We start from the raw sequence: 18,410 nt of genomic DNA, 5'->3' as shown, positions 1-18,410 counted from the left end.
CTTTTAAATTGTTTTCAGGCAGAGTTTGATCCCATATTCAGATTATATGCCTGAAAAACTCTGCCTGAAAACAATTTAAAAGCAATGTAAATTTATTTCCTATAACCTTGTGGCACATGTTTATTAACATTATTTTGTAGCTTTAGCTCCATTCATTTGTGTTAGAGAATTATAAGAGTCTAAACCCTTCAGTCAGCCCTTTGACTTAGTTAAAGCCCTGAAAGCAATTTCCTCAGGTTAAGCAATCTGTGTGACAGATTTGAACTTACCCTTTTCCCCTTTAACACCTGTGCCTTGTCTTCTTCAGTACTTAAGTCAGTTGAAAGAGTGATAAAGGAGGTCAGGTTATGCAATATGCCAATTGCATATTAATGGAAATTCAAACTGAATATTAATACAAACAACATATTTTGTTTTGTGATCTCTTAAATTTAGTAAAAAAATTTAAATAGCAATGAACAACTTTGCCTATTCACTTCATTTATGCATAAAAAAACCTGAACTGGGTAAACGGTAAATGTACCTCATGGAGAATTTTACTATTAGTAGTAAAAAGAGCTCTTGGGTTGAATATTCTGTTTCTAAACAATCATAGTTAGAAATCAAAAAGAAAACAGAAGTCATTTCTAAAATGCTTTCCTGGGATGTCTCTTTTTCTGTAGACTTCTGGTTTGATCGCTCATTTACTAGATATTTTGTTAACTTTTTCAGTTTGTTTTCAGTTGGCATGATCTTTTAAAGAAAAGTATTACAGAATCAGAGCACATCTGTAATCAAGAGGGGTTTCGGTAGGGGGGTATGGAGGCTGGGAAAGGTACCCAGAAAACCAAGATTTCTCACTAACCTGAGCGCCAGAAAGAGCATCTCTGGCCTCAGCAGGAAAACCCAGCAAGGGCGCCCGGCGGCGCCTCCTCCGTTGTCTCCCGCTTACCCCAGTGACTAGAGAAGGGGTCACCAGACCCGCGCCAGGCTGCGATTGGACGCGCCGTCGTCAGGCACCCTCCAGAAACACAAACGCTTCTGCAACTGAAGGGCTTTAGATTTTTTACGTCTCCCCCCGCTCCCCTCCGCTCTCCATGCCAGGTCTCTCTGGCTTGCTTGGGCTCGTTCGCGAGGCCTGAGAGTTAGCAATAACCTCGCTGCCGCCTCCGCCTAGCTCTAATTTCCGCCCCAGCCTCTCCACTTTCTCTGGAGCCCTCTGCTCCCGCAATGGGGCCAACTTGGGGCTCCTAAGAGTTGTCGCCTCTTAGCTGCGCGCTCTTGGGCCAAAGTCTCCGAGGGCGGGATATGGCTTAGGGCGCTAGAGTGGTCAGCACAGAGCTAACTGGAAGGGGAACGAACGGCTCTCTGGGAGAAACGAAGCCAAACGATGAGTTTCCATAAGGAGGACGGAGTGAGCAGCCTGTGCCAAAAGGCGCTGCACATCGTCACGGAGCTGTGCTTCGCGGGCCAGGTGGAGTGGGAGAAATGCTCGAGCATCTTCCCCCCGGACGGGGGCAGCCAAGGCGGAAGTAACACAGGTAATTGGGGAGGGCTCCGCTCGCGACCTCGCAGTCCTAGGGGGCTCGCGCTCTCAGTCCTAAGCTCCTGGGCGCGGGGCGCGGGGGCTTCTTTAGGACGCCTAGCCTTCCTATCTTACCCGTCTCCTTTGGTTAGCTCCTGGCGACTTTCAGTGTGGACTGTTCAGATTTTGTCTTCTTGCCTCCATCTATCTGGCTTCTTCCGCTTCTCTGGTCCGCTTCGTACCCGCTGCCGCCGTTTCTCGCTCCTAGGCTCCTGTACCCTCTTTCTCTGAGCTCTCCCACGCCTCCCATCTCGCTCCCAGAGAGGAGAGGCGAGCGCGGGCCGCGGTGTCCAGACCGTTAGCCGAGAGCTGCTCGCGGGGGCCATTTGCCACCGGGACTCTGGCTGCCCTCGCTTTTGTCCCGCAGGTGGCGGGTCGCGGCTTGGGGAAGGGCCCAGGCCGAAGAATCCGTACTTAGATGCAAAAAAAACCCCAAACCAAACCAAACAAACAAAACAAAAACAACAACAAAAAACGCCTTGGAAATGGGGCTGCGTTGGTCCCCGAGAACAGAAAGGAGCCCGGTAGGGGTAACCCGCAACCAGTGTCATGTTCGCATTTGACAGTATGCAAAACCCTTTAATATATATAAAATTCTAGGGCTTCTTGACAACGTTGGACCAACAGCGGGGATGATCTACTCCATTTTTCGAGGCAAAAAGTAAGGCTTAGAGGACAGACAGATTTAAGTGGAAGAAGGAAAGGTTTATAAATCCTTTCTACACAGGTGCTCATACAGCCCTTAATACAGGCATCCTCTCTGCCCGTCAACAAACTTGGGGGGAAAAACGGGGTCGGATGGAGGAGGCACACGGACATTTAGAAATCTGAAGGTGGAAAGAAGTCTCAGATAACAGATTTTTTGCAAAAGGAACGTGGAGCATAGCAGAGCCACTCAGGGGTGATGCCTGGAGGGAAAGGATTTATAACCACCTGCGCTGTGAAGTTTGTGTAGCCTATTGTGCCATTGATGGGTCTAGCTGGATTCCTGGAGTTGCAGGCCGAGTAGTTTTAAGAGTGCCATGGGAGAGAGTCCACATAGTTTTGGGAGATGAACACAGGTTTGAGGATTTTTGTTACTGGGCTGGAAGATCGTCATTCCTTCTGTAGGGTTTGTTTCTTTCCTTTTACTAGCCTGTCATTTTAGTCTTCTAGTGGGACCTCGTGGATTGAGGGTAGTCAGGGCAACAGATGAGAGCTGGACCTTAGCTCAACGTGGAATGTTAACAGTGGAGAACCCTGTATTCTGGGAAGGAGACAAGGAAGGCACAGTTAGCGGGCTCCCTAACCACAAAGACAAAGAGAGAAAGGAGGGAGGTGGGGAACAAATGTGTTTTAACCTTTACAGTACCATTATTTAAGTGGAATATTTGTACTTTTAAAAATTCTCTGATCATGGCAACAGGAACCAAGAGAGGCTTCTGTCTGCCCTTGGCAGAACCTGAGGAGATGTTGCTACTTGGGCCCTGGAGAGGAATGATACATAACTGCTGCTGTACATATGCTGGAAACATAGACATTTTGTGAATTTAAATAAACACAGCAGAGTCTTTTCCATTTGTTCAGCAGGTGTTACATTCCTAGGAGTGTGTGAAATTCAACTACTAGTTGAAGGCACTGGCTGAATATTGACTATATGCTTGTCTTGTATATAGTTGCTCAGCATGAGGTAAACACTCAAAATAGTTTGAACTTAAAGTCTTCTGTGGTAATTGGATAAGTTGTTCTGAAATGATGATACACATGCTAGAGCTAAGACTCAGAGATGGAAGTGCAGTGAAAGAAATGAGAGTATTTAAAAGATCTGAACTTTGGGCATTTAATAGTTGATGCTGTGGATAAAACTACTGATTTCCACTCCAACCCCAACCCCACCCCTTGTGATCATACAACAAATAGTGGTTTTCTGGGCCTCAGATTGGCTGGTAATGAGGAAAATCTGAAGACTGGAAGCCAAATACTAGCTTTTAAATCTTTATAAATACACAATTATGGCCTTCAGGTGGGCTTCCCAGGTGGCTCAGTGGGTAAAGAACTTGCCTGCAGTGCAAGAGATGCTGGAGATATGGGTTTGATTCCTGGGTCAGGAAGATCCTCTGGAGGAGGGCACAACAACCCACTCCAGTATTCTTGCCTGGAGAATCCCATGGACAGAGGAGCCTGGTGGGCTACAGTCCCTAGGTCTCAAAGAGTCGGATATAACTGAAGCAACCTAGCTCAGCACAGCTTAAGGTAAAACACAGCATATGAATTGTAGAGAGAATGCTGAACTTGTTCTAAGCATTACAGAAAGTAATTGTAATCCTAATTCCTTTCGGATTTGTGCCTGGGAACAAAAATGGAGCAAAACAAAATCTCAAACAATTGCATGGGTATTTTTCTGCCCTTAAGTGAAAATATGTATTATTCACATTGGGTATTCAATTTAATATATGAATATTTATTGAATGATTACCACTAAAAAAGACATCCTACTAGGTTGTCTATGAAATATAAGGATGTAGAAGCTTGTTTTACACTTTCCATTCATAAATCCATGCAACAATTAAAAGTAAAATAGTCTGCAAATAAGCTCCTATTACTAATAGATATCTATGAAATGTATCAAAGATTAATTATCAAATCTTTAGCTATATTAATTAGCTACTCACCCTCACCTTGTTCTTTGTAGTAGATTTTCTTATGCACTTGTTCTAGTAGGTGATTCATGACTCACTGTTTGTTTAATGAGAAACACATTATGGTAAGAGGAAATGGACATTGAATAGAATGACGGTTTTTTACTTTCAGCACTGCCCAGGTGGTGGCAGTTATTCTAAGGTTGCAACGACAATTGCAAGCTTCCAGATTGTGCATGATTTTAGATTCCTTCATGCAGGGGTTGGGGGAGAGAAGTTCAGGTACAGGGCTCTCTTGGTCTCCTCGGGGGATTGAATCCAGGAGGCCCCACAGATACCAAGATTTATGATGCTCAAGTTCCTTACATAAAATGCTGTAGTATTTGCGATAGCACTTCCTCCCATATACTTTAAATAATCACTAGATTACCTATAATACCTAAATCATCAAGAGGTACTTCTAATACCTCTTCATCTTCTTGATGAAGAGGTATTCATACCTTCATCAAGGTATTATAAGTACCTCTTGATGAAGGTGAAAGAGGAGAGTGAAAAAGCTGGCTTAAAATTCAACATTCAAAAAACTAAGATCATGGCATCTGGTCCCATCACCTCATGGCATGAAAAAATGAAATGGAAGTTGCTCAGTCGTGTCTGACTGTTTGTGACCCCATGGAGTCTATAGTCCATGGAATTCTCCAGGCCAGAATACTGGAGTGGGTAGCCTTTCCCTTCTCCAGGGGATCTTCCCAACCGAGGGATTAAACCCAGGTCTCCTGCATTGGAGGGGGATTCTTTACCAGCTGAGCCACCAGGAAAGCCCACTTTATGGCGTATAGATGGGGAAATAGTGAAAGACTTTATTTTCTTGGGCTCCAAAATCACTGCAGATGGTAACTGCATATATGAAATTATAAGATGCTTGTTCCTTGGAAGAAAAGCTATGACAAACCTAGACAGATTATTAAAAAACAGAGTACTCTGCTGACAAAGGTCCATATAATCAAAGTTATGATTTTTCCAGTATGTGAAAGTCACTCAGTCATGTCTGACTCTTTGCAACCCCATGGACTGTAGTGCATGAAATTTTCCGGGCCAGAATACTGAAGTGGGTAGCCTTTCCCTTCTCCAGGGGATCTTCTCAACCCAGGGATCAAACCCAGGTCTCCCACATTGTGGGTGAATTCTTGATCAGCTGAGCCACAGGGAAGCCCAAGAATTCTGGAGAGGGTAGCCTATCCTTTCTTCAGCAGATCTTCCCAATCCAGGGATCAAACTGGAGCCACAAGGGAAGCCCAAGAATTCTGGAGTGGGTAGCCTATCCCTTCTTCAGCAGATCTTCCCAACCCAGGGATTGAACTGGGGTGTCCTGCATTGCAGGCAGATTCTTTACCAACTGAGCTATCAGGGAAGCCCTCACATATGGATGTGAGAGTTGGACCATAAAGGCCGATCGCTGAGGAATTGATGCTTTTAAACTGTGGTGTTGGAGAAGACTCTTGAGCATCCTTTGGGCTGCAAGGAGAACAAATTAGTCTATCCTAAAGGGAATCAATCCTGAATAGTCTTTGGAAGGATTGATGCTGAAGCTGAAGTTCCAATACTTTGGCCATCTGTTGCAAAAAGCTAGCTGACTCTTGAAAGTCTCTTGGGGAGCACGGATATACCTGTGGCGGATTCATTTTGATGTTTGGCAAAACTAATACAATATTGTAAAGTTTAAAAATAAAATTAAATTAAAAAAAAAAAAAGAAAAGAAAGTCTCTTGGACTGCAAGGAGATCTAACCAGTCCATTCTAAAGGTGATCAGCCCTGGGTGTTCTTTGGAAGGAATGATGCTGAAGCTGAAATTCCAGTACTTTGGCCACCTCATGCGAAGAGTTGACTCATTGGAAAAGACTCTGATGCTGGGAGGGATTGGGGGCAGGAGGAGAAGGGGACGACAGAGGATGAGATGGCTGGATGGCATCACTGACTTGATGGACATGAGTTTGAGTGAACTCCGGGAGTTGGTGATGGACAGGGAGGCCTGGCGTGCTGTAATTCATGGGGTCTCAGAGAGTCGGACACGACTGAGTGACTGAACTGAACTGTACTGAATGTTGTATAAAGAATTACAGTTTAGAAACATAGTAGGCATGTTAGGGTTAGTAGAAATCCTTGAGAGTTGTAGGTTTCAAAAAGTAACTGAACCACAGTGAATTCAGACCTGTCGGCACATTTGAAGAACGATGCACCAGAGGGTTTTTTCCTTCCCCATACTGATACTCCACTGAAGAATGACCAGCTTCTACTATTTCTAGTCTCATATTTACATGATCTTCAGTACATATTGTGCTTGGTCTCAGTTACTTCTAGGCAAATGGATGACTACCTTGGCTTCAAAGGCCAAGCAGGTATCAGCAAACATCCAGTACTCTTCCCTGTGAGATATCAATATTTTGGCAGTATTGTCATGATTTATTTTTTGCCTTAAACTTTTTTCCACTTTGAGACAATTTAAGATCTGTGTTTCCTCTCTATATGAGCTGTGAATTTCAGAAATCTGATTCTTTCAAGAGCAATTTAATATACAAAGTATATAGCTGTCCGTTTCATTCCAATCAGATTTTCTTTAAAACTTAGTCATCATTGTAATCTTGTTTTATGGAGTAAAATTGACATTATTGGGAATACATCTGCATTCATTTACAAATGGTTTTTGTACAAAAAACTGTCAGAAAATGAGCATTATCATAAATGTTTAATGGACTTTCCAATTTCAATTTCAATAATCTGTATTTTGAAAATATAATTATGTTTTTCCTGATCTACCTTTTATTCTGTTAATGACATTAATTCAATAGGCTGTAAACACTTTGGGGGCAGTGGCCTGTTTATTGTTTTATCCTCAGTGCCTAGAAAAAAACTGTGGCTTGTTAAGAGTTTCAATAAATATTTATTGGATACTGAGAGAATAAATATTGAATTAATGAATTTATCCTCAAGAAGCCTCAATATCCTTAACTGTATAACAGTGGGTGCTATTTAATCATCTCCCAATCCCTTCTGAAACTCAGTCAGTTCAGTTCAGTCACTCAATCGTGTCCGACTCTTTGTGACCCTGTGGACTGCAGCACGCCAGGCTTCTCTGTCCATCACCAAATCCTGGAGCTTGCTCAAACTCACGTCCATCCAGTTGGTGATGCCATCCAATTATCTCATTCTCTATTGTCCCCTTCTCCTCCTGCCTTCAAACTTTCCCAGCACCAGGGTCTTTTACAGTGAGTCATTTCTTCATATCAGGTGGGCAAAATATCAGAGCTTTCAGCTTCAGCATCAGTCCTTCCAGTGAATATTCAGGACTGATTTCCTTTAGGGTAGACTGGTTTGCTGTCCTTGCAGTCCAAGGACTTCTCAAGAGTCTGTTCCAACAGCACGGTTCAAAAGAATCAATTCTTTGATGCTCAGCTTTCTTTATGGTCCAACTCTTACATCCATTCATGACTACTGGAAAAATCAAACCATAGCTTTGATTATAGGGGCCTTTGTCAGCAGAGTAATGTCTCTGCTTTTTAATACTCTGTCTAGGTTTGTCATAATGTTTCTTCCAAGGAGCAACTGTCTCTTAATTTCATGGCTGCAGTCACCATCTGCAGTGATTTTGGAGCCCCCCCAAAATAAAGTTTCTCACTGTTTCCAATGTTTCCCCATCTATTTGCCATGAAGTGATGGGACTGGATGCCATGATCTTAGTTTTTTGAATGTTGAGTTTTAAGCCAGCTTTTTCACTCTCCTCTTTCACTTTCATCAAGAGGTTCTTTAGTTCCTCTTCACTTTCTCCCATAAGGGTGGTGTCATCAGCACACCTGAGATTATTGGTATTTCTCCTAGCAATCTTGATTCCAGCTTCTGCTTCATCCAGCCTGGCATTTCGCATGATGTACTTTGTATATAAGTCATTTTTTTTAAAATTTTATTTTATTTTTAAACTTTACATAACTGTATTAGTTTTGCCAAATATCAAAATGAATCCGCCACAGGTATACATGTGTTCCCCATCCTGAACCCTCCTCCCTCCTCCCTCCCCATTCCATCCCTCTGGGTCATCCCAGTGCACCAGCCCCAAGCATCCAGTATCGTGCATCGAACCTGGACTGGCAACTCGTTTCATACATGATATTTTACATGTTTCAATGCCATTCTCCCAAATCTTCCCACCCTCTCCCTCTCTCACAGAGTCCATAAGACTGCTCTATACATCAGTGTCTCTTTTGCTGTCTCGTACACAGGGTTATTGTTACCATCTTTCTAAATTCCATATATATGCGTTAGTATACTGTATTGGTGTTTTTCTTTCTGGCTTACTTCACTCTGTATAATAGGCTCCAGTTTCATCCACCTCATTAGAACTGATTCAAATGTATTCTTTTTAATGGCCGAATAATATTCCATTGTGTATATGTACCACAGCTTTCTTATCCATTCATCTGCTGATGGACATCTAGGTTGCTTCCATGTCGTGGCTATTATAAACAGTGCTGTGATGAACATTGGGGTACACGTGTCTCTTTCCCTTCTGGTTTCCTTGGTGTGTATGCCCAGCAGTGGGATTGCTGGATCATAAGGCAGGTCTATTTCCAGTTTTTTAAGGAATCTCCACACTGTTCTCCATAGTGGCTGTACTAGTTTGCATTCCCACCAACAGTGTAAGAGGGTTCCCTTTTCTCCACACCCTCTCCAGCATTTATTGCTTGTAGACTTTTGGATCGCAGCCATTCTGACTGGTGTGAAATGGTACCTCATAGTGGTTTTGATTTGCATTTCTCTGATAATGAGTGATGTTGAGCATCTTTTCATGTGTTTGTTAGCCATCTGTATGTCTTCTTTGGAGAAATGTCTATTTAGTTCTTTGGCCCATTTTTTGATTGGGTCATTTATTTTTCTGGAGTTGAGCTGTAGGAGTTGCTTGTATATTCTCGAGATTAGTTGTTTGTCAGTTGCTTCATTTGCTATTATCTTCTCCCATTCTGAAGGCTGTCTTTTCACCTTGCTAATAGTTTCCCAAAGCAATCTATAGATTCAATGCAATCCCTATCAAGCTACCAACAGCATTCTTCACAGAGCTAGAACAAATAATTTCACAATTTGTATGGAAATACAAAAAACCTCGAATAGCCAAAGCGATCTTGAGAAAGAAGAATGGAACTGGAGGAATCAACCTACCTGACTTCAGGCTCTACTACAAAGCCACAGTTATCAAGACAGTATGGTACTGGCACAAAGACAGAAATATAGATCAATGGAACAAAATAGAAAGCCCAGAGATAAATCCACGCACATATGGGCACCTTATCTTTGACAAAGGAGGCAAGAATATACAATGGATTAAAGACAATCTCTTTAACAAGTGGTGCTGGGAACTCTGGTCAACCACTTGTAAAAGAATGAAACTAGAACACTTTCTAACACCATACACAAAAATAAACTCAAAATGGATTAAAGATCTAAACATAAGACCAGAAACTATAAAACTCCTAGAGGAGAACATAGGCAAAACACTCTCTGACATACATCACAGCAGGATCCTCTATGACCCACCTCCCAGAATATTGGAAATAAAAGCAAAAATAAACAAATGGGACCTAATTAACCTTATAAGTCATTTTTGAGCTTCAATTTTGAACTTCTGAAACTAAGTTGTATATATTTGTATCTTTGTGTCTATGGTGTCCAATACAGTATTCTATGTAGCTAATATACTACCTATTTAGTTTTATGATAATGGCAAAAATTAGAGCACTTAGGCATTTACAAGCTAGAATATGATAAGCAACATACTCAAAAGTAACTTAACTTTGGATATGCATTCACTTCCTGAGTGTATTCAGGTAGAACTATGACTCCATGGCTCAACTTATTTGTTATATAATAAATGTATTGAATTTATTAAAGTTCTAGAAAAGTGGGAATATCTGTTTAATATACCCATTCACAATAGTAAAAGGAAAGTCTGTTCATTTGCTTATGTAAAAAGTAGCATAGGAAAAATAATATTATTATTATTCAAACTGCTGTTAGTCATTCCAGTAAGAACTAGAAATCATCATTTTACAGTTGTGAAAACTAAGGCAGGAAAAGTTAGCAACTTCCGCTCAATCACAACTAATTAATGATGTGGCTAGGATAACAATGCTGGGCTCTTTAGATCCTGTCCTAGGCTCAACAAAAAGTAGACATAAAAAGAGATCCTGGGGCCATCCATGGTGCTAAGACACTAGAACAACATTGATTCCCTCTGTTGGTGTAATAAGCAATACTGTTCAAGTTTAGAAACAGAATTCCTGAAGAGAGTTTCTAAATAGAGTTGTTTTCTTTTTCCTCACAATATTAAATATCCTAGTGACCACTGAAGCTGTAAGAGCTGACATTAACATAGCTTAGGTAGACTGTCAGAAAGTAAAGCTATATATATATATAATGAATATATTAATTATTTCCTGGAATTGTGCTGTGATGGCCTAAGAGCTAAAAGGTAAAATCATTTAGAGGGAGAGGTGAGAGAAAAATGAACTGATATTAACTTTTTTCCATTCAGATGCATCCCAAAGTGTTATAATCTACTGTTAAATATTCTGTTATTGAATAGAGAACATGATAGCTTTTAAAACCCTGTAAGTCAGTTGGTCCATACTGAAAGGTTATTTTAATTTAACAGTGAGGACTGTTGTTTTTCTCTTCAGTATCCATTGTTCCTTTAGTTGTGTTTAAGTAGTCACACATTTATTTATTTATTTAAAATTATTATTATTTTTTTACTTTACAATATTGTATTGGTTTTGCCATACATCAACATGCATCTGCCATGGGTGTACAAGTGTTCCCCATCCTGAACAAAACAATATTAAGTGATATATTATCATTTTGAATATATTATAATATGAGTTGTTAATATACATGAGAGGTAGTTTTAACATTATGTTTTTTTTCGGACAAATATTTACTGAGTTCTTACTATGTGAAAGCCACTGTGCCAAACATTAAAATGTACTGGTACCATTAAATGTGCATAGTTTTTCAAGTTAACATAAATGTAGAGTTAATATATAATAATAGATTATAAATTATTTACTCAATTATGAATATGTGTAAAGATTTACAAGTAAATTTGGCTAATTTAGTGATATTTGATACCATGCTTGATACTGTCAGGCAGGCTTATTTCTCTCCCTCGATTTTTGTCTCCTCATAACAAAGATTTGGAATGACAGACTAATTACAGCTCAAGCAGGCAGGATTTCTCAGCCCCTGTCTCTTCATAGTAAGCATTCAAAACAATGATAAGGTTACAGCTCGGTTATAGCTCAAACAGAGAGGTTTTTTACTAAACAGACAAGGGATAGTACACTCCTGAGATGTGGGGACAAGCCAACCCTGAAGTAGTGGCCACGATCCCTCTTGGCTTTCCCTTTTTATACTCCCTGTCTCCTCCTCTTGGTTCTACCCTGTACAAAATGCAAATGGACCAATCAGGGAAGGGATGGTATCTGGTCACATGCATAATAGGGCTTTTATATATTCATCTAAATGGGTGCAGACTGAGAGTTTTGATAGATAGTTGCAAGTTATATAACAACAGGCTCTACTGTGCATGTCATTCCCATAATTCAGTCTGTTATAATCAGATGTATGTAGGTATAGAATATTTATGAATACCTGACACGACTGAGCGACTTTACTTTTACTTTTCAATTTCATGCATTGGAGAAGGAAATGGCAACCCACTCCAGTGTTCTGGCCTGGAGAATCCCAGGGACAGGGGAGCCTGGTGGGCTGCCGTCTATGGGGTCGCACAGAGTCAGACATGACTGAAGCGATTTAGCAGCAGCAGCAATAGACTCCTAGGAGCCTAAGGTCACTTAAGGAAGTCCCTGTGGTTAGTTTGTATCCAATGTGTGCCTAGGGCACCTGTACAGGAGTTGGAAAAGTTTCTGGGGTTATTTTTGTAGCATATCTGTGAGCTCTCCTGGGCCTGTCTGGAATGGGATTTAGAGATCAGCTTGCATCCTTTTCAGTTAGGCCACCTCTTGTTGCTCATGCCTAACTTCCTACCTAACAATACCATTTCATTGAATTTAGGATGCTGTTGATTACAAGGCACACCATTATTTTATATTACACCAGGAAAATAAAAAAAGAAGACTACAAAAATTAAATTATGACTCAGTGCTTTTTCATCACATAGAATTTTTAGTTTACACCTATGGAAAAATTTCTTTTAGAACAGACATAAATTTTAAAAATCATATATCACTCTTGTACAAGTATAAAAAGGGAAACAAAACAACAAACAGTATTTTCCATAGGTGTAAACTAAAAATTCTATGTGATGAAAAAGCACCGAGTCATAATTTAATTTTTGTAGTCTTCTTTTTTTATTTTCCTGGTGTAATATAAAATAATGGTGTGCCTTGTAATCAACAGCATCCTAAATTCAAAGTATCCTAAATGAAAGTATCCCCATTGAGAAGAATCAGACTCAGTACTTAGTGGATAAATGAAAATATCACCATTCAGAAGAATCAGACTCAGTACTTTACATTAATGTGAATGGTGATACTTTCATTTATCCACTCATTATTGGACCCTATGGCATCAAAAATACTGTCAAGAGTAGTAATGATCCTTTTTTTTTTTTTTTCTTAAAGGAATTCATTGTTGTGTTAAGTTGCTTCAGTCATGTCTCTTAGCAGTCCCATTGTAGCATGCCAGGCCCCTCTGCCTATGGGATTCTCCAGGCAAGAAAACTAGAGTGGGTTGCCATGCCCTTCTTCGGGGAATCTTCCTGACCCAGGGATTGAAGCTGTGTCTCATCTCCTGCATTGGCAGGCAGGTGGGTTTTTTTGTTTTGTTTTGTTTTGTTTTTTACCACTAGCACCACCTGGAAAGTCCCAGAGGAATTCAAAAGAGATATAAATACTAGTGTTGCTGTGCTCTAAAGCTAGCTAGCAATACTTGCTGCGCGGCGGTGCAGAGCGTACGTGAAGCGCGGTGGTCTGGCGGCATGTCGGTCAGCAGGAAGAGCAGGGCCACTCTGTCCAGGTGAGCCGGGGTCCTGACTGCTCTGGGGGCCATAGGGTCGGGGCCACACTGAGCAGCCCCCAGGGTTCCGGCGCTCTTTCCTCCTTGGGGACGCAGGCCCGAGCAGGCTGCCTACGTGGGCTGTCCAGCCCGGAGAGGCCGCTCTGGGGGCTGGGGAGGTTTTCAAGAGGTAAACGGCCAAGTCTCAGCTTCTGAGCCGCCCCTGACTGCTTGTCTTTCTTTGGAGAGTCTGAGAGGCCCCTCCCGGGAGGAGGTGGCCACACTGCCTCGCAGGCTCAGTGAGTGGGCCAGGCGGGCAGGTGCCCTCCCAAGGATGAGGCTCAGGCTCTGGGTGCAGCGTTTTGGGGTGCTGTTGGGGCTGGGAAACCTCATTCTTGGTGCGCTCCCTCTCTGCGCTTCAGTCTTCACTCACGAGCAGGGCCTTCAAAGGGTCCAGGGACTCGATGTCTCATCCTTGTCTGCTGGACATCTAGTCAGGGTCAGAGAAGCCTGGGGGGTGGGTGTCCAGGAGGCAGCACCCTCATGCAATTGGAGTGCCAGGCTGTCTCAGCACAGGAGTGGCGGAGAGGAGCTACCCCATGTCTGAGGTCAGGGGCGGCAGCTAAGAGGAGCTACCCCACATCCAAGGAGCGGTGGCTGCGTGGGCACAGGAGGCCAGAGAGGAGCTACTCCACGTTCAAGGTCAGGAAGGGTGGCCCTGAGGAGCTACCCCTCGTCCAAGGTAAGGAGCAGCGACTGTGCTTTGCTGGAGCAGCTTTGAAGAGATACCCCACCACCAAGGTAAGAGAAACCCAAGTAAGATGGTAGGTGTTGCAGAGGACATCAGAGGGCAAACACACTGAAACCATTATCATGGAAAACTAGCCATTCTGATCACATGGACCACAGCCTTGTCTAACTCAGTGAAACTGAGCCATGCTGTGTGGGGCCATCCAAGACAGACGGGTCATCGTGGAGAGGTCTGACAGAATGTGGTCCACTGGAAAAGGGAATGGCAAACCACTTCAGTTTTCTTGCCTTGAGAACCCCATGAACAGTATGAAAAGGCAAAATGATAGGATACTGAAAGGGGAACTCCCCGGGTTGGTAGGTGCCCAATATGCTACTGGAGATCAGTGGAGAAATAACTCCAGAAAGAATGAAGGGATGGAGCCAAAGCAAAAACAACACCCAGCTGTGGATGTGACTGGTGATAGAAGCAAGGTCTGATGCTGTAAAGAGCAATATTGCATAGGAACCTGGAATGTCAGGTCCATGAATCAAGGCAAATTGGAAGTGGTCAAACAAGAGATGGCAAGAGTGAACGTCAACATTCTAGGAATCAGCAAACTAAAATGGATTGGAATGGGTGAATTTAACTCAGATGACCATTATATCTACTATTGCGGGCAGGAATCCCTCAGAAGAAATGGAGTAGCCATCATGGTCAACAAAAGAGTCCGAAATGCAGTACTTGGATGCAATCTCAAAAACGACAGAATGATCTCTGTTTGTTTCCAAGGCAAACCATTCAATATCACAGTAATTCAAGCCTATGCCCCAAACAGTAATGCTGAAGAAGCTGAAGTTGAACAGTTCTATGAAGACCTACAAGACCTTTTAGAACTAACAGCCAAAAAAGATGTCTTTTTCATTATAGGGGACTGGAATGCAAAAGTAGGAAGTCAAGAAACACCTGGAGTAACAGGCAAATTTGGCCTTGGAGTATGGAATGAAGCAGGGCAAAGGTTAATAGAGTTTTGCCAAGAGAACACACTGGTCATAGCAAACAGCCTCTTCCAACAACACAAGAGAAGATTTTACACATGGACATCACCAGATGGTCAACACCGAAATCAGGTTGATTATATTCTTTGCAGCCAAAGATGGAGAAGCTCTATACAGTCAGCAAAAACAAGACCAGGAGCTGACTGTGGCTCAGACCATGAACACTTATTGCCAAATTCAGACTGAAATTGAAGAAAGTAGGGAAAACCACTAGACCATTCAGGTATGACCTAAATCGAACCCCTAATGATTATACAGTGGAAGTGAGAAATAGATTTAAGGGACTAGATCTGATAGACAGAGTGCCTGATGAACTATGAATGGAGGTTTGTGACATTGTACAGAAGACAGGGATCAAGACCATCCCCATGGAAAAGAAATGCAAAAAAGCAAAATGGCTGTCTGAGGAAGCCTTACAAATAGCTGTGAAAAGAAGAGAAGCGAAAAGCAAAGGAGAAAAGGAAAGATATAAGCATCTGAATGCAGATTTCCAAAGAATAGCAAGGAGAGATAAGAAAGCCTTCCTCCAGTTTCATCCACCTCATTAGAACTGATTCAAATGAATTCTTTTTTAATGGCTGAGTAATACTCCATTGTGTATATATGGAATTTAGAAAGTTGGTAATGACAACCCTGTATGTGAGACAGCAAAAGAGACACAGATGTATAGAACAGTCTTTTGGACTCTGTAGGAGAGGGAAGGGGGGATGATTTGGGAGAATGGCATTAAAACATGTATAATATCATATAAGAAATGAATCGCCAGTCCAGATTCAATGAAGGATATAGGAAGCTTGGGGCTGGTGGACTGGGATGACCCAGAGGGATGGTATGGGGAGGAAGGTGCGAGGGGGGTTCAGGATGGGGAACACGTGTACACCCATGGTGGATGCATGTTGATGTATGGCAAAACCAATACAATATTGTAAAGTAAATAAATAAATAATTTTTTTTTTTTTTTTAAAAAGAAAGCCATCCTCAGCAATCAATGCAAAGAAATAGAGCAAAACAAAATGGGAAAGACAAGAGATCTCGTCAAGAAAATTGGAGATACCAAGGGAAAATTTCATGCAAAGATGGGCTCAACAAAGGACAGAAAGGGTTAGACCTCACAGAAGCATAAGATATTAAGAAGAGGTGGCAAGAATACACAGAAGAACTGTACAAAAAAGTTTCACGACCCAGATAGTCACAATGGTGTGATCACTCACCTAGAGCCAGACATCCTGGAATGTAAAGTCAAGTGGGCCTTAGAAAGCATCACTACAGACAAAGCTAGTGGAGGTTATGGCATTCCAGTTGAGCTATTTCAAATCCTGAAAGATGATGCTGTGAAAGTGCTGCACTCAATATGCCAGCAAATTTGGAAAACTCAGCAGTGGCCACAGGACTGGGAAAGGTCAGTTTTCATTCCAATCCCAAAGAAAGGCAATGCCAAAGAATGCTCAATCTACCGCACAATTGCACTCATCTCACACGCTAGTAAAGTAATGCTCAAAATTCTCCAAGCCAGGCTTCAGCAGTACGTGAACCGTGAACTTCCTGATGTTCAAGCTGGTTTAGAAAAGGCATAGGAACCAGAGATCAAATTGCTAACATCCGCTGGATCATTGAAAAAGCAAGAGAGTTCTAGAAAAACATCTATTTCTGCATTATTGACTATGCCAAAGCCTTTGACTGTGTGGATCACAATAAACTGTGGACAATTCTGAAAGAGATGGGAATACCAGATCACCTGACCTGCCTTTTGAGAAACCTATATGCAGGTCAGGAAGCAACAGTTAGAACTGGACATGGAACAACAGACTGCTTCCAAATAGGAAAAGGAGTACATCAAGGCTGTATATTGTCACCCTGCTTATTTAACTTATATGCAGAGTACATCATGAGAAACGGGGGTGGAAGAAGCACAAGCTGGAATCAAGATTGCCGGGAGAAATATCAATAACCTCAGATATACAGATGGCACCACCCTTATGGCAGAAAGTGAAGAGGAACTAAAAAGCCTCTTGTGAAAGTGAAAGTGGAGAGTGAAAAAGTTGGCTTAAAGCTCAATATTCAGCAAACTAAGATCATTGCATCTGGTCCCATCACTTCATGGCAGATAAATGGGGAAACAAGGAACAGTGTCAGACTTTATTTTTCCGGGCTCCACAATCACTGCAGATGGTGATTGCAGCCATGAAATTAAAAGACACTTACTCCTTGGAAGAAAAGTTATGACCAACCTAGATAGCATATTGAAAAGCAGGGATATTATTTTGCCAACAAAGATCCATCTAGTCAAGGCTATGGTTTTTCCAGTGGTCATTTTTGGATGTGAGAGTTGGACTGTGATGTAAGCTGAGCGCTGAAGAATTGATGCTTTTGAACTGTGGTGTTGGAGAAGGCTCTTGAGAGTCCCTTGGACTACAAGGAGATGCAACCAGTCCATCCTATAGGAGATCAGTCCTGGGTGTTCTTGGAAGGACTGATGCTGAAGCTGAATCTCCAATACTTTGGCCACCTGATGAGAAGAGGTGACTCACTGGAAAAGACGCTGATGCTGGGAGGGATTGTGGCCTGGAGAAGAAGGGGATGACAGAGGATGAGATGGCTGGATGGCATCACCGACTTGATGGACATGAGTTTGAGTGAACTCCAGGAGTTGGTGATGGACAGGCAGGCCTGTCGTGCTGTGATTCATGGGGTTGCGAAGAGTAGGACACAACTGAGTGACTGAACTGAGCTAAACTGAAAGCTAGCTGTACAGTTATGTTGAATCTGAACATGTTGCCAAATTCATTTGACCCAGCAAAAATTTGACTTATGAAGGTTATGTGTTTATTTCACTATTTTCTCAACACTTTCTTCCAAGCCATTTAAACTCATTCTTTGACTTCTGATTCTGATTCATTTGCTTTAGCAAAAACAGAGAGAAAACTATGACACAATTACTTAATGACTACTAGTAGTTGTAACAGGTCATTGATACTGATACATTCTGATTTCAAAAACTGAAGTGTCTAAAAATATGCATTTTATAATCAATTAAATATGGTAATGATATAAAGTTTCTATCATTTACTAAAATTCAAGAAAAAGACAAAAGTCAATAACAATTAAAATAGAAATTTTAAGAGGCATTGTTGCAACAGTAATAGGTTGGTTGATTATGTATTGGATTTATGGTTGAGGAAGAGACTGATAGTTGTTTCCTAGTATTCATTTCCCCCTTCTATTTCACAGCATTCAGATCGTATCAGGTCAGTCGCTCAGTTGTGTCCGACTCTTTGCGACCCCATGAATTGCAGCACGCCAGGCCTCCTTGTCCATCACCAACTCCCGGAGTTCACTCAGACTCACGTCCATCGAGTCAGTGATGCCATCCAGCCATCTCA

At 41.9% G+C, this 18,410-nt stretch overlaps 1 protein-coding gene across 1 annotated transcript in view; it reads left to right on the top strand.

The window, feature by feature from the left end:
* Window positions 1-561: 561 nt before the first annotated feature.
* SYT10 (synaptotagmin 10) overlaps window positions 562-18,410 on the top strand; it is a 113,186-nt gene continuing 95,337 nt past the window's right edge. Inside the window, exon 1 of the mRNA XM_006047329.4 lies at window positions 562-1,520. Within this exon, the coding sequence (XP_006047391.1) occupies window positions 1,370-1,520 (151 nt within the window). The 5' untranslated portion in view covers window positions 562-1,369. The remainder of the gene's footprint in view (window positions 1,521-18,410) is intronic.

Source organism: Bubalus bubalis, chromosome 4 (genome assembly GCF_019923935.1).
Source record: "Bubalus bubalis isolate 160015118507 breed Murrah chromosome 4, NDDB_SH_1, whole genome shotgun sequence".
Lineage (NCBI taxonomy): Eukaryota > Metazoa > Chordata > Mammalia > Artiodactyla > Bovidae > Bubalus > Bubalus bubalis.
This window is presented reverse-complemented; position numbering and strand designations above follow the sequence as displayed.